At 47.3% G+C, this 15,355-nt stretch overlaps 2 protein-coding genes across 2 annotated transcripts; both read left to right on the forward strand.

Annotated features, from left to right (window-relative positions):
* Positions 1-2,252: 2,252 nt before the first annotated feature.
* On the forward strand, positions 2,253-7,278 carry LOC123132425 (putative E3 ubiquitin-protein ligase LIN-1). The gene is made up of 7 exons (XM_044552216.1): positions 2,253-3,268; positions 3,366-3,498; positions 4,584-5,563; positions 5,651-5,795; positions 5,869-6,120; positions 6,286-6,595; positions 6,968-7,278. Exons 1-7 carry the CDS (start codon positions 2,346-2,348, stop codon positions 7,075-7,077), a joined length of 2,853 nt encoding a protein of 950 aa, XP_044408151.1. The 5' UTR covers positions 2,253-2,345; the 3' UTR covers positions 7,078-7,278.
* A 683-nt stretch (positions 7,279-7,961) lies between these two features.
* Positions 7,962-8,666, forward strand: LOC123130438 (uncharacterized). Its single transcript, XM_044550335.1, has 2 exons — positions 7,962-8,067; positions 8,172-8,666. The coding sequence occupies exon 2, from the start codon at positions 8,184-8,186 to the stop codon at positions 8,406-8,408; it is 225 nt and encodes a 74-aa protein (XP_044406270.1). The 5' UTR covers positions 7,962-8,067; positions 8,172-8,183; the 3' UTR covers positions 8,409-8,666.
* The last annotated feature ends 6,689 nt before the right edge of the window (positions 8,667-15,355 follow it).

A 15,355-nucleotide genomic window follows, 5' to 3' on the forward strand; every position in this document is an offset into this window, starting at 1 on the left:
TCAAAATCAGTTCAGAAATAGTGAACAACACATTAAATACTCACTAAGTTACACATGTGAACAATACTGTAATAAAGATGATTTATTATACAAAATGAGTTGATCTATTACTATAAGTTGTCTTGAATTCCCCGCAAAAAAAGGTTGTCTTGAATTCCAGACATTTTTCAGAATCGCTCAATTGACGTCGGATCATCATATTCACGTCAGATAAAGAGTTAGCTCTTTTCTTTTCCCTCTCACAAGGCGACGTGAAAGTGTTCCTCTCCTCAATCTTCACCGACGAGCTCGTAGATTCACCTCCCCTCCGCCTGTCGCTCCGGCGGCTGGTGGCAGGGAGGGGATTTCTGGTGCCCCCAATCCGGCTAGTAGATTAGTAGGGTTTTAGTCCTTGCAGGGACGGCGTTTGGATGGATGGCTGCGCTTGTTCTTCGAATCAGTTTTTCAGGCTCCGATCCTCCTCAAATTCGTCAATTGGGATGGATTAGACGGTGCTCCGGCGTAGATTCCTGCCAGCTCCTTGGGGCAGCGAGGTTAGGGTCTCTCATCGTGCGTACGCAACGGTGATATTTGGCGTCAGGTTCTCCAGACCGATTCAAGGATTCGATGACGACGACTGTGGCTCCAGGGCGCTAGTCCTTAGGGGCATGTGCACGAAGACTTTCCGGCTGTCATCGGCAAGGTCCGACCGGCTCCGGTATGGGAGTGACGACAATGGCGCATCGGCGGCTCGTTCTGGTGGCGGCAATGGTCATTCAGCGGTCCATGGACCTCGACGTAATTTTTATTATGTTTGAGGTGTTTTGTACTTCCGGTGAATCTTTATAATACATCTGATAATTTTCATGAAAAAAACATCGGATCCCCACCTTGCTCCATATGTGACACACACACACTGACATTGCAGTAGTTATACTACGATGTTTACATTTTCAAATCACAATTTAGTAATGGTTAGAAAGGAACAAATCTCATCACTCGACTGGTCCATCTACTATATATGCCCTACCATCACTGCAACACCATCCTCATGCTTCATTCTATCGAGCTCCTCCACTGTGCCTCCTACTCTACCCTCCCAAAGCAACCATATTGAGCTCCTCCATCGCCCCTCCTCTACCACCCTCCCAAAGCAACACCTCCCTCGCTGCCGATTGAGGTACAAAGTTCTACCATGGACTCATGAGAGCGAGCTCGATTGGAGCTCTAGACGGGAGCACTCCGTGTTGCCGGACTTAGGGGGACAAAGGGCCAGGAGCGGATGGTTTTAGGGTCTCCCAATCCGACTCCGGCGAAGCTTCAACAGCCGGATTCGTGCCTGAGGAGGTCAGTGCTACATGGATGATGGTGTGAGGTTAGTACTTCTGGATTTTCCGACGTTGTTTCTTGTTTCGACACGCTACAAACTCAATAACACGGGCAACATGCTACAACGATTCTGAAGGTTTGATACAGATGTTGCGTGCTCCAAACTGGTTTTCACATTGCCGCAAATGTTAGTTTACATGCTACATGTGTCGCAACAATTCTTCTCAGGGATATGCCGTGATCGGTGGGGATATGTTTCATACACAAAACATTGTTGCATGTGTGTGTTTGACTTGCTACAACGGTTGTCATATTGTGCAGAGAAATGCTGTCCGACGATGACAACAGGGAAGGTGGGCAATCGACACATAGACCCTCACATTTTCAAACCATGAAGTCAAAAAAAAACAGAAGGTCGTCTTTTTACCGGCAACAAGTCAACATGTAAAATGGAGAAAAATATATTCTTTTTCACAATAGCTACATGTAAGTTGACTGAATTTACAATTGGGATAAGTCAGATTTTGTGAAAGGATGAACGGTTGAAGGAGGAAGAAAGCTGGAGGAAGAAGAGAGAAGGTCGGCCGTTGAATCTTTAATCTAATGGCTCGGAAAACCGACTTACCCCAAAATAGATTTTCAGGCGACTTACATATAGCCGGTCGCTTTTATAAACTAAATAAACGGAGGAAAAATTGAATCGGCCAATTTTGTAAAACACAATGCTGCAGCTCCATGTTAAGTTTGTAGTAAGTACTATAGATTATGGAGAGTTTTTAGCTTGGTTCAGCTCTCGACCAGTCTCTGCTGCCGCGTACCGACGGGCACGCCTTGCTTGTCGTTGTCGTCGTCCACGCCAGCGCCAGCGCTGCATGGCCGTGCCCTTGCCCGTGGGGCTTGACCGACCGGCGGCCCCGCGCTTTTAACCGTGCCACTGCCGCTGCCATCTTCTCTCCCCCCTAAATGCTTCGGAGAGAGGGCGGCACTGCACACGGCGCCTTCCAGTTCTAGCTAGAGCTCTCGCCCCAAGAACCGCGATGCCGCCGCCGCCGCCGTCCTCCTCCTCCCTCCGCGACCTGCTCGCGCGGGAGCGCTCCGAGCTCGCCGAGCCCGCCGCGCCGTGCCGCGCGGTGTCGAGCAGGCAAGCGCCGGGGTCGCCGCCGCCTCCCCGCGGCGCCGACAACGCGGTGGGCACGGTGGTGTCGATGCTGTCCGGGTACGCGGGGCGGTTCTCCAAGGACGCGGCGTTCCGGCGGGCGCTCCGGGAGAAGTGCGCCGCGTGCCTCGCGCCCGCGGCGGCGGGGGAGCACGCCGTGCTGCTGGCCGACCTCGAGCTGGCCATCGAGAGCATCGAGTGCCTCGCCGACGCCGCCCCGTCCCCGCGGGACTCCAAGATCCGCTCGCTGCGGAACTCCATCCGCCTCCTCGGCGTCGTCGCCGCGCTCCACGCGCCGCCGCACCCCGCCGCCTCCGGCGACTGCGAGGGCGACGTCCGCGGGGTGCCCAGCTCCCACCTCTCCGCGTGCGCGCAGCTCTACCTCGCCGTCGTGTACAAGATGGAGAGCGACCCCCACCTCGCGGCGCGCCACCTCCTCCAGGTGTTCGTCGACGCGCCCCACGTGGCCCGCACAACCCTCCTCCCGGACCTCTGGGCCCACGTCTTCCTCCCCCACCTGCTCCATCTCGAGGTCTGGCTCGCCAATGAGTCCGAGCTCGTCGCCGGCTGCGGCGACGCCGACGGCCGGAGCAGCAGCAGGACGAAGACCCTGCAGAGGCTGTACGACGACCAAATGGACAGCGGCACAGCTCAGTTCGCAATGTACTACAAGGACTGGCTCAAACACGGCGGCGATGCGCCGCCCGCCGTCCCCTCCGTGCCATTGCCTTCGACGCCCTGGAGCTTCGACAAGTGGGAGAAGCACTCCTCGTCGCTGCGCACGAGCTCCATCAACAGAAATCTGTGCGTGAACCTCGTCAGTGGATAAACTATATATTTGTTGTTGTTTCATATGAGCCAATCAGTATAAGAATGTCTTGACATCATCTGATTTTTACAGGTACAATGCCGTTTTCGGCACGTCGTTTGAGCAGGAGGACACCAAACTGCCGAATGAGGCTGAATATGTCCTGGATATGGAGGTGCAATTGGATGAAAATCCAGGTAGCTTGAAGATGGAGAAGCTTGCTCATGTGAGTCAACAGTTCCTTTCTTGCCATCATATATGGCGATTAGCCTGATATGCCGACACGCGACACGGTGTAAGTTTGTGGGTGTGTCTCTGATTAGGACTACCAGTATGCCTTGAGACAAGTTATGATCACTCATCGCCGTTCTGATAATTTGGATAGACAGCTGTCTGTGTCCCAGGGAATCCTAATTGTTTTCTATGGTGTGGGGACTAGAGAATTTTGGCTGCATTTCTAGCAATTTAAGGTGAACTAGGACCCATATTTTTAGTTGCACGTTAGAATATTGCAATAGCATTTCCAGTACATAATATTTCTGAAAGTAGATATAATGGTAATTGCTAAATTGACGTGGCAAAGTTCATTCAGAGTGCACTGTACTATAGTGCTTTCAGAAATATTGTTGCTGTTATTGGCGTCTGGTAAATTGTTTTCCTACACCTTCATGTCATTGTTGAGTTTGTGCTTTTCATGTTCATGTAAATTTCATGCTGCTATGGCTGAGTTTTACTAGCATATCATTTCCATTACAGAGGGACTGAGACTGTAAATTTCCTAGTATTGCAAAAGTTAAAACAGCAACAAGGATTTAAGTTTTTTATTCCTTTTGCTGTAAAATTGCACTTGGCTTACCTGCAAATGAGAAGTTCTGTAAAGCTGCCCATTATTATCCAACATATACTCGCAATCTGGATTATCTCCACAGAGAAGGGGCCAACTTTCCATTAATTTGGAAGATATGGAGGGTGAAAAGAAATGCTTTATCTCGGCTATTTATTGTTGAGAAACTTCAGTTCCTAGAATATTTGTATCTTTACACCCTCGTAGTAGTTAATATCAGTCAAGGCTGACCGGAAACTGACATGATAGAACTGATACTTCAAACATGTCTTAACAAAAATCGAAACCATTTTGACAGACTTGGAAAGGCTTTGAAGCACAGGCATGGATGATCCATTTAACCTTCTTGTGTCATTGATGTTTGAAGCATGCCAAACTGTATTGTTAGTTTCTGACAAAAGCGGAATTGTTTAATCTGCAATATATCTGTATGAAGTTATTTAACTTATGCTGTTTTGAGTAGACAGAGAAACATTGGGCTACAAGAGAAGCAATCCGGCATTCGGAAAGAAAGCACTGTTCCGGAAACAGCACCAACTCCACGCAAATCCTACTCGTTGCGATTACTCTCATGCCGCGGAGATGTAAGCAGGAATGTTACTAATCACCCTAAGGTAACAAAGAGAGGCAATGTCTCTGTCGAGAAAGAGCTAGATTGCTGCGAGGTAACAGTGAGTCTACAACGAGCAGTTTCCATCATATCGAATTCAGACAGTCTTACACAGTGCGAGTATGCCGTGCACGAAATCGCCACAGCATGTTCAAATCTAGGAGGGGGTCCTAATCTTGGAACTTGGATGTCATGTCCCTCTTTTATTCAAGGGCTTCTCGAGGTTACATTCACTTCCAAAGATGATGCAGTACTTGAGTCAGCAATCTTGATAATGGGAGAGCTGGTTTTGAGAAATGAGGTCAATAGGCAGATCGTGCTTAACGCAGATCCACAGCTTGAGGTTTTCTTGAGGCTTCTGGCTCTGAGAAGCAACGGGTTGTTTCTGAAGGCAACTGCAGTGCTTTATTTGATGAAGCCAAGAGCTAAGCAGATGCTATCCATGGACTGGATGCCACTAGTATTGCACATATTGGAGTGTGGGGATGAGGTGCAGCTTGTGTCTTCCCTGAAGTGTTATCCAAAGATGGCTGCATTCTACTTTCTAGATCAGCTGCTTACAGGGTTTGACATCGACAGAAATGTCGAGAACGCAAAGCAGATGATTGCTCTCGGTGGTTTGGACCTGCTGATGAGCAGACTTGAAGTTGGTGATGCCCGCGAAAGCAGAATCTGCATCTCTCTCTTGACCTCATGCGTCCAAGCCGATGGCAGCTGTAGATTCTACTTGTCTGATCATCTGAAGAAGGAGCCTCTTGTTCAACTTCTTGTAGGAAATCAGAAGAAGGCCAGTGCTGCTGCCCTTAACTTGATGAGTGAACTAACCTGCCTTAACAGGTAAAATTGTTCTACATTATTGATGAAGGTGTAGAGTCTGAGAAACATATCCTTTGAACTAAACTTGCATTTTTTTATGCAAACCAGAACAAGCCAGACGGTAGAGTTCCTCAAGGAGCTGAAAAGTGGTGGCTGCTTAAATACAATGCAAGTTCTATTGGTGTATCTCCAGCAGGCTCCTCCTGTCCAACATCCATTAGCAGCTGTCATGCTACTTCAGCTTGATCTCCTGGTAACATCTTGTTCCTTTGCTCAGTCAAGCTTTTCTGCTTTTGTACAATCCCCTTATCACAGTTTTGTTGCAGGGAGATCCTTTGCAGTACAGCGTTTACCGAGAGGAAGCGGTTGATGCTATCATGGCTGCCTTGGAGCATAGTTCAGAGAGCGCAAAGGTGCAAGAACAGTGCGCTCGAGCTCTGTTGCTCCTGGCAGGGCGGTTTTCATCCTCGGGAGAACCCATAGCAGAAGCATGGCTACTGAAGAGAGCAGGCGTAGATGGCTCCCTGTCGGAATCATTTAGAAGAACAGAGATTTTCAAAAATAAGGGTGCACGAGCGGTATGCTGTCATCCTTTTAAAACCATGCTGTATAATTTGCCTTATAAGTTATAACCCTGTTTTTCGGAATATGGTTCTGTTGCATAACTTCAGTTTTTACTTTTTTTTTTTTGAAAAGGAGGTCACTTCAGTTTTTACTTACCCGGATATTGTGTTAATTCACAGGAAGAAGAGAAGGTGGTTGAAGAGCGGCTGAAGAAACTTGCCCTCGTGCTGGTAAAAACCGGGAACAAGCGGTTCCTCGCGGCGCTGTCAAACTGTATATCTGATGGAATCCCAGCTTTGGTCCGAGCTTGCCTCGTGACGGTAGCGTGGATGAGCAGCTCCCTCTCCCCATTACATGGGTGCAACACTTTCCAGCCTTTGGCATGCTCCGTTCTCGCTGCTAAGCTTCTAGATAGGTTGAGCTATGACAGAGTTATGGAAGAGAGAGTGCTCGCTTCGCTATCGCTGCTGAACCTTGTGAGACATCCAGGTACATTTCCTTCTGCCGTGTGTAACATACTATTGCCATTAGTGCTTGTTAGCCTGAATTTATTTCCTAGTATAGTTTTGAGACTTTACAGTACACTGTCTTGCGTAATATTTGAAAATATTGCTTTCTGGGATGGTACATTTGGTAACTAGTACTTATAATCAGTTCAAACTTCAAACCAGATTCAGTTGTTATGATCCATGCATTGAATTAAAAAAATATTTATAAGGCTTTGCCTAAGCAGGTCTTATAATGAATTTCCTGTTCTACGCCGGCGTAAATACCAATTTCATTTCCTGAATAACTTCACTTCCGCTGCCCCGCATGAAGCCTGAATTCTCGATCATTTAAGCCAGCATTTCCTCCTGACAGAATGCTTGGAGGGGCTTTTGCCACTGAAGAGGGACACAACGGAGTCGTTGCGTGACCTGGCAGATGTGACGTGGACCGCCAAGGAGCTCCTCTTCGCGTGCTGCAGATGACAGACCCTGCCTGAAGAGGGAACAGCTTTTCAGTGCATACCAGCATGGAAGAAGTGTAGTGATGGGTCACAACTAAGTGTAATTTTGCCCGTTGTTGTACACATTTTCTTTTCTTGATTTGTAAAGCCTCGGATTTTATTTCCCTTGGAACACAGAGATGTTTTCTCCTTGCTATGAGTTTATTATTTATTTCCCTCTGTAGAGAGCTCGGAGCACTCCCACAAGGCCAAGGACTCTAGTTGCTGCTAACCATTGTGAAGTGTGGCGCTAAGAGGATAAAAGTTAGAATTGGTGAATATCTAAGGTAGAAAATGCTCTACCTTTATCTTGAGGAAAAAATGAGTTAGAATTGGCTCTAGTACTAGAGCCAGATTTCTAAAATAGAGTTAACCACGTGCGGGGTATCACTCATGCAAGTCCAAATTTTGAGGGAGAAGCAGATGAAGAAATGCAATATTCACGTGGGCCTAAAAATAGATGCTAACAAAAGGAGTTTAACCTTGGAGCAAATTTAGGTCTCAGAACCGAATTCTAGCATTTCTCTTAGCACCCGTGACATTGCTCACGCTCTGTTCTGCTCTGCTCTGCTCTGGACTAGTTATTTCAAAACTTGGGCAGTGAAACTCGGCCGTCGAAAAACGTGGGCCGACGTGGAAGTGTACTCCTCGCTCTATCTATCTTACGGTCATGTCGACGAGACGACGACGATACTGTGCCGTTGGCTGCTTGTACTCATGAAAATCTTGTCGGCCGCTGAACAACTCGCATCCTCACTTGTTAGGTACAAATACACTGCATCGCATGAATTCCGTTGAAATTATTGGTGACTCGATTCAACGATGACGGCTTTGCTTGTTGTATCCCAGCCAAGTGGCTTCCCCCTCCATCCATATCCATGACCCTTCTCCTATAAATAACAGCCCTTCTTCCCTCTTCCTCCATACACCACCAGCAGCTAACGCCGAGCACTCCGTCTCAGCATCTCACCAAGTAAGATGATGTTTCTACATCTTCCGGGAGAGCCATCGCAGTGACAAGTGTGCATCTCTCTTGATTATGGTGTTCTTTTTTTTTTTTGTTGTTGTTGCATGTAGCCAGCCGAAGCGATGGCCTCCAGCGTGGCGGCGATGCTGAAGAACAAGATGCTCGTCGCCTGCGTCATGCTCCTCGCGGTCCTGCTGATGGCGACGCAGATGGCGGCGGCGGCGGCGGGCGACGACGGCGCGGCACGCCGTCGCCTGCTCGATGCGTGCCAGTACAGAAACTGCAACTGCCGCACATGCTACATTTTCCACTGGGCCTGTTGCGGCTTGTGCTGCCCGCCGGCGTAGGGGACGGCGGCACCCACGGGCCGCTGCAGTTTCTCACCTGCAGAGGTTTGAATAATGCACATGTACGTGGTCACGTTACACGTGGCTGCTGTTGTCTGTCCCAATGCTAGTCGTGGTCGTCGTCGTCGTTGTCAGTGGTTCTGATGACGCGCGCTCTTTGCAATTTACTGTCAAGTTCTGCGTGTGCGCGACTGTGCATGCAATGCACGCTTAAGTGAATGGGAATGCTACTTCATCTATCTGGTTTTGGTGTTGATCTATTGCTTGACATAATGCCATGTGATGTGAGCTTCCTGCGTCGATGCTTCCTCGTCTTTCTTCCGACCATTTTTCACGTCGATTGGGGTAGCCGGGTAGAGCTGGGGGAATGCTTCCTGTTTTGGCCTTGTCTCTGTCGCAGAGATACAAGCATAAATTATATTTTATACCCTCTTCGTTTAAAAATATTTGTCCGGAAAATGAATGTATCTAAACGTATTTTAGTTTTAGATACATCCATTTTTATTCATTTCTCCACAAGTATTTGCGGACGGAGGGAGTATTATATTACAATAATTAAAGTGGCTAAGCTAGCCCTTATCATATGCATTTCACGTTGTAGCTGCTGCTTCATCTCTAAGTGACATGTGTAACCACCTAAGCTTTGGATTTTCTCTTTTATTTTTAATTTTTTACTATTTTCTCTTTTATTTTTAATTTTTTTACTGCCTTGAGAAATTGCATGGAGATGTCTTACAACTATAGTGGTCGGTTTCACTTCCAGAAATATCCCACCCTGGATCCCACGCACAACAATTATCTCGCCTCTTTTTTTTTTCTCTTCCTGCTGCACCTTCCTCAACCCTATCCCATTTTGAATTTTCATTCAAAAAATTCCCAGCCCTGCCGCACCTCCTCCTCCCCACTTCATAGCAATCGTGCCGCCTCTCCTCTACCTTCCGTCCTTGGTACTGACGAGGTAGGCCACCTTCGTCTTTGGTGTTGCACCTGGAAGCACCTCCTTCCCTAACCCTAGCTATCTTGAACTTCAACAAGGCGTTAGCCGTTGAGGTGGGCCATGCGCCTCCAAGTTAACCACAACACCTCTAGGCATGTTCCCTCGCAGGTGACCCCCGTCCATCAGCCCACGCATCGAGGTCGTCGACGTTCCACGTAACATGCTGCCCCGTGATAGTGAGGAAGGCGACGAGCGCGCATGTCGCATGCCATGTTGGCCTCCGCATCGCATGGCGTGAGGATGTCGAGCTCAAGGACGATTGAAAGGACCACAATGTCGCCTAGAGGGAGGGTGATACGTCTCCAACGTATCTATATTTTTTGATTGCTCCATGCTATATTATCTACTGTTTTGGACATTATTGGGATTTATTATCCACTTTTATATTATTTTTGGAACTAACCTGTTAACCAGAGGCCCAACCTAGAATTGTTGTTTTTTTGCCTGTTTTAGGGTTTCGAAGAAAAGGAATATCAAACGGAGTCCAAACGGAATGAAACCTTCGGGAACGTGATGTTCTCAACGAACAAGACCCAGGAGACTTGGACCCTACGTCAAGACACAAAAGAGGAGGCCACGAGGTAGGGGGCGCGCCTACCCCCCAGGCGCGCCCTCCACCCTCGTGGGCCCCCTGTTGCTCCATCGACGTAGTCCTTCCTCCTATATATACCTACGTACCCCCAAACGATCAGATACGGAGCAAAAACCCTAATTCCACCGCCATAACTTTCTGTATCCACGAGATCCCGTCTTGGGGCCTGTTCCGGAGCTCCACCGGAGGGGGCATCGATCACGGAGGGCTTCTACATCAACACCATAGCCCCTCCGATGAAGTGTGAGTAGTTCACCTCAGACCTACGGGTCCATAGTTAGTAGCTAGATGGCTTCTTCTCTCTTTTTGGATCTCAATACAATGTTCTTCCCCTCTCTTATGGAGAACTATTCGATGTAATCTTCTTTTTGCGGTGTGTTTGTTGAGACCGATGAATTGTGGGTTTATGATCAAGTCTATCTATGAACAATATCTGAATCTTCTCTGAATTCTTTTATGTATGATTGGTTATCTTTGCAAGTCTCTTTGAATTATCAGTTTGGTTTGGCCTACTAGATTGATCTTTCTTGCAATGGGAGAAGTGCTTAGCTTGGGGTTCAATCTTGCGGTGTCCTTTCCCAGTGACAGTAGGGGCAGCAAGACACATATTGTATTGTTGCCATCGAGGATAACAAGATGGGGTTTTCATCATATTGCATGAGTTTATCCCTCTACATCATGTCATCTTGCTTAAGGCGTTACTCTGTTTTCATTAACTTAATACTTTAGATGCATGCTGGATAGCGGTCGATGAGTGGAGTAATAGTAGTAGTCTAGTAGATGCAGGCAGGAGTCGGTCTACTTGTCTCGGACGTGATGCCTATATACATGATCATACCTAGATATTCTCATAACTATGCTCAATTCTGTCAATTGCTCAACAATAATTTGTTCACCCACCGTAGAATACTTATGCTCTCGAGAGAAGCCACTAGTGAAACCTATGGCCCCCGGGTCTATCTTCATCATATTAATCTCCCAGTACTTAGTTATTTCCTTTGCTTTTACTTTGCTTTTATTTTACTTTGCATCTTTATCATAAAAATACCAAAAATATTATCTTATCATATCTATCAGATCTCACTCTCGTAAGTGGCTGTGTAGGGATTGACAACCCCTTATCGCGTTGGTTGCGAGGATTTATTTGTTTTGTGTGTTGGAAATATGCCCTAGAGGCAATAATAAAAGCATTATTATTATATTTCCTTGTTCATGATAATTGTCTTTATTCATGCTATAATTGTGTTATCCGGAAATCGTAATACATGTGTGAATAATAGCCACCAACATGTCCCTAGTAAGCCTCTAGTTGACTAGCTCGTTGATCAACAGATAGTCATGGTTTCCTGACTATGGACATTAGATGTCATTGATAACGAGATCACATCATTAGGAGAATGATATGATGGAGAAGACCCAATCCTAAACATAGCATAAGATCGTATAGTTCGTTTGCTAGAGTTTTTCCAATGTCAAGTATCTTTTCCTTAGACCATGAGATCGTGTAACTCCCGGATACCGTAGGAGTGCTTTGGGTGTACCAAACGTCACAACGTAACTGGGTGACTATAAAGGTATACTACGGGTATCTCCGAAAGTGACTGTTGGATTGACACGGATCAAGACTGGGATTTGTCACTCCATATGACGGAGAGGTATCACTGGGCCCACTCGGTAATGCATCATCATAATGAGCTCAAAGTGACCAAGTGTCTGGTCACGGGATCATGCATTACGGTACAAGTAAAGTGACTTGCCGGTAACGAGATTGAACGAGGTATTGGGATACCGACGATTGGATCTCGGGCAAGTAACATACCGATTGACGAAGGGAATTGTATACGGGGTTGCTTGAATCCTCGACATCGTGGTTCATCCGATGAGATCATCAAGGAGCATGTGGGAGCCAACATGGGTATTCAGATCCCGCTGTTGGTTATTGACCAGAGAGAGATCTCGGTCATGTCTACATGTCTCCCGAACCCGTAGGGTCTACACACTTAAGGTTCGGTGACGCTGGGGTTGTAGGGATATGTATATGCAGTAACCCGAATGTTGTTCGGAGTCTCGGATGAGATCCCAGACGTCACGAGGAGTTCCGGAATGGTCCGGAGGTAAAGAATTATATATAGGAAGTGCTATTTCGGGCATCGGGACAAGTTTTGGGGTCACCGGTATTGTACAGGGACCACCGGAAGGGTCCCGGGGGTCCACCGGGTGGGGCCACCTATCTCGGGGGGCACATGGGCTGTAGGGGTGTGCGCCTTGGCCTGCATGGGCCAATGGCACCAGCCCCAAGAGGCCCATGCGCCTAGGGTTAAGGAAGGGAAGAGTCCCAAAGGGGCAAGGCACCTCCGAGGTGCCTTGGGGAGGAGGGACTCCTCCCTTGGCCGCCGCCCCCCTAGGAGATTGGATCTCCTAGGGCCGGTGCCCCCCCTAGGCTCCCTATATATAGTGGGGGAAGGAGGGCCTCTCAATCCACGCCTTTGGTGCCTCCCTCTCCCTCTCCAACACATCCTCCTCCTCCATAGTGCTTGGCGAAGCTCTGCCGGAGTACTGCAGCTCCACCACCACCACGCCGTCGTGCTGCTGTTGGAGCCATCTTCCTCAACCTCTCCTTCCCCCTTGCTGGATCAAGAAGAAGGAGACGTTACGCTTACCGTACGTGTGTTGAACGCGGAGGTGCCGTCCGTTCGGCGCTAGGATCTCCGGTGATTTGGATCACGCCGAGTACGCCTTCCTCATCCACGTTCGTTGAACGCTTCCGCGCGTGATCTACAAAGGTATGTAGATGCAATTCAATCACTCGTTGCTAGATGAACTCCTAGATGGATCTTGGTGAAACCGTAGGAAAATTTTTGTTTTCTGCAACGTTCCCCAACAGTGGCATCATGAGCTAGGTCTATGCGTAGTTCTCTTGCACGAGCAGAGCACAATTTGTTGTGGGTGTTGATGTTGTCAACTTTCTTGCCGCTACTAGTCTTATCTTGCTTCAACGGTATTGTGGGATGAAGCGACCCGGACCAACCTTACACGTACGCTTACGTGAGACCGGTTCCACCGACTAACATGCACAAGTTGCATAAGGTGGCTGGCGGGTGTCTGTCTCTCCCACTTTAGTTGGAGCGGATTCGATGAAAAGGGTCCTTATGAAGGGTAAATAGAAGTTGACAAATCACGTTGTGGCTTTTACGTAGGTAAGAAAACGTTCTTGCTAGAACCCTATTTCAGCCACGTAAAACTTGCAACAACAATTAGAGGACGTCTAACTTGTTTTTGCAGCAAGTGCTTTGTGATATGATATGGCCAAAGTTGTGATGAATGATGAATGATATATATATGATGTATGAGATGTTCATGCTATTGTAATACGAATCACGACTTGCATGTCGATGAGCATGACAACCGGCAGGAGCCATAGGAGTTGTCTTTATTTTTTGTATGACCTGCGTGTCATTGAGAAACGCCATGTAAATTACTTTACTTTATTGCTAAACGCATTAGCTATAGTAGTAGAAGTAATAGTTGGTGAGCAACTTCATGGAGACACGATGATGGAGATCATGATGATGGAGATCATGGTGTCATGCCGGTGACAAGATGATCATGGAGCCCCAAGATGGAGATCAAAGGAGCTATGTGATATTGGCCATATCATGTCACTGTTATTATTTGATTGCATGAGATGTTTATCATGTTTTTGCATCTTGTTTACTTAGAACGATGGTAGTAAATAAGATGATCCCTCATAATAATTTCAAGAAAGTGTTCCCCCTAACTGTGCACCGTTGCGACAGTTCGTTGTTTCGAAGCACCACGTGATGATCGGGTGTGATAGATTCTAACGTTCACATACAACGGGTGTAAGACAGATTTACACATGCAAACACTTAGGTTGACTTGACGAGCCTAGCATGTACAGACATGGCCTCGGAACACAGAAGACCGAAAGGTCGAGCATGAGTCGTATAGAAGATACGATCAACATGAAGATGTTCACCGATGTTGACTAGTTCGTCTCACGTGATGATCGGACACGGCCTAGTTAACTCGGATCATGTTATACTTAGATTACAGGAGGGATGTCTATCTAAGTGGGAGTTCATTGAATAACTTGATTGGATGAACTTAATTATCATGAACTTAGTCTAAAATCTTTACAATATGTCTTGTCGATCAAATGGCCAACGTAGTCCTCAACTTCAACGCGTTCCTAGAGAAAACCAAGCTGAAAGACGATGGCAGCAACTACACGGACTGGGTCCGGAACCTGAGGATCATCCTCATAGCTGCCAAGAAAGATTATGTCCTACAAGCACCGCTGGGTGACGCACCTGTTCTCCCTGCAGAACAAGACGTTATGAACGCTTGGTAGGCACGTACCAATGACTACTCCCTCGTTCAGTGCGGCATGCTTTACAGCTTAGAGCCGGGGCTCCAAAAGAATTTTGAGAGACACGGAGCATATGAGATGTTCGAAGAGCTGAAAATGGTTTTCCAAGCTCATGCCCGGGTCGAGAGATATGAAGTCTCCGACAAATTCTTCAGCTGTAAGATGGAGGAAAATAGTTCTGTCAGTGAGCACATACTCACAATGTCTGGGTTACATAACCGCTTGACTCAGCTAGGAGTTAATCTCCCGGATGACGCGGTCATTGACAGAATCCTTCAGTCGCTTCCACCGAGCTACAAGAGCTTTGTGATGAACTTCAATATGCAGGGGATGGAAAAGACCATTCCTGAGGTATCTGCAATGCTAAAATCAGCAGAGGTAGAAGTCAAAAAGGAACATCAAGTGTTGATGGTGAATAAAACCACTAAGTTCAAGAAAGGCAAGGGTAAGAAAACCTTCAAGAAGGACAGCAAGGGAGTTGCCGCGCCCGGCAAGCAAGCTGTCGGGAAGAAGCCAAAGAATGGACCCAAGCCCGAGACTGAGTGCTTTTATTGCAAGGAAAGTGGTCACTGGAAGCGGAACTGCCCCAAATACTTAGCAGACAAGAAGGCCGGCAAAACGAAAGGTATATGTGATATACATGTAATTGATGTGTACCTTACCAGTACTCGTAGTAGCTCCTGGGTATTTGATACCGGTGCAGTTGCTCACATTTGTAACTCAAAGCAGGAGCTGCGGAATAAGCGGAGACTGGCGAAGGACGAGGTGACGATGCGCGTCGGGAATGGTTCCAAGGTCGATGTGATCGCCGTCGGCACACTACCTCTACATTTACCTACGGGATTAGTTTTGAACCTGAATAATTGTTATTTAGTGCTAAGTTTGAGCATGAACATTGTATCAGGATCTCGTTTAATTCGAGATGGCTACTCATTTAAATCCGAGAATAATGGTTGTTCCATTTA

The sequence above is a fragment of the Triticum aestivum genome, chromosome 6A (assembly GCF_018294505.1).
Source record: "Triticum aestivum cultivar Chinese Spring chromosome 6A, IWGSC CS RefSeq v2.1, whole genome shotgun sequence".
In the NCBI taxonomy this organism is placed as follows: domain Eukaryota; kingdom Viridiplantae; phylum Streptophyta; class Magnoliopsida; order Poales; family Poaceae; genus Triticum; species Triticum aestivum.

What these genes read in the sequence shown, in the direction of transcription:
- LOC123130438 (XM_044550335.1), top strand. Translation starts at nt 8,184, where the DNA reads ATGGCCTCCAGCGTGGCGGCGATGCTGAAGAACAAGATGCTCGTCGCC.
- LOC123132425 (XM_044552216.1), top strand. Translation starts at nt 2,346, where the DNA reads ATGCCGCCGCCGCCGCCGTCCTCCTCCTCCCTCCGCGACCTGCTCGCG. An exon ending in TACTTCAGCTTGATCTCCTG is followed by an intron (nt 5,796 to 5,868) that starts GTAACATCTTGT and finishes GTTTTGTTGCAG; the next exon opens with GGAGATCCTTTGCAGTACAG. An exon ending in AAAATAAGGGTGCACGAGCG is followed by an intron (nt 6,121 to 6,285) that starts GTATGCTGTCAT and finishes GTTAATTCACAG; the next exon opens with GAAGAAGAGAAGGTGGTTGA.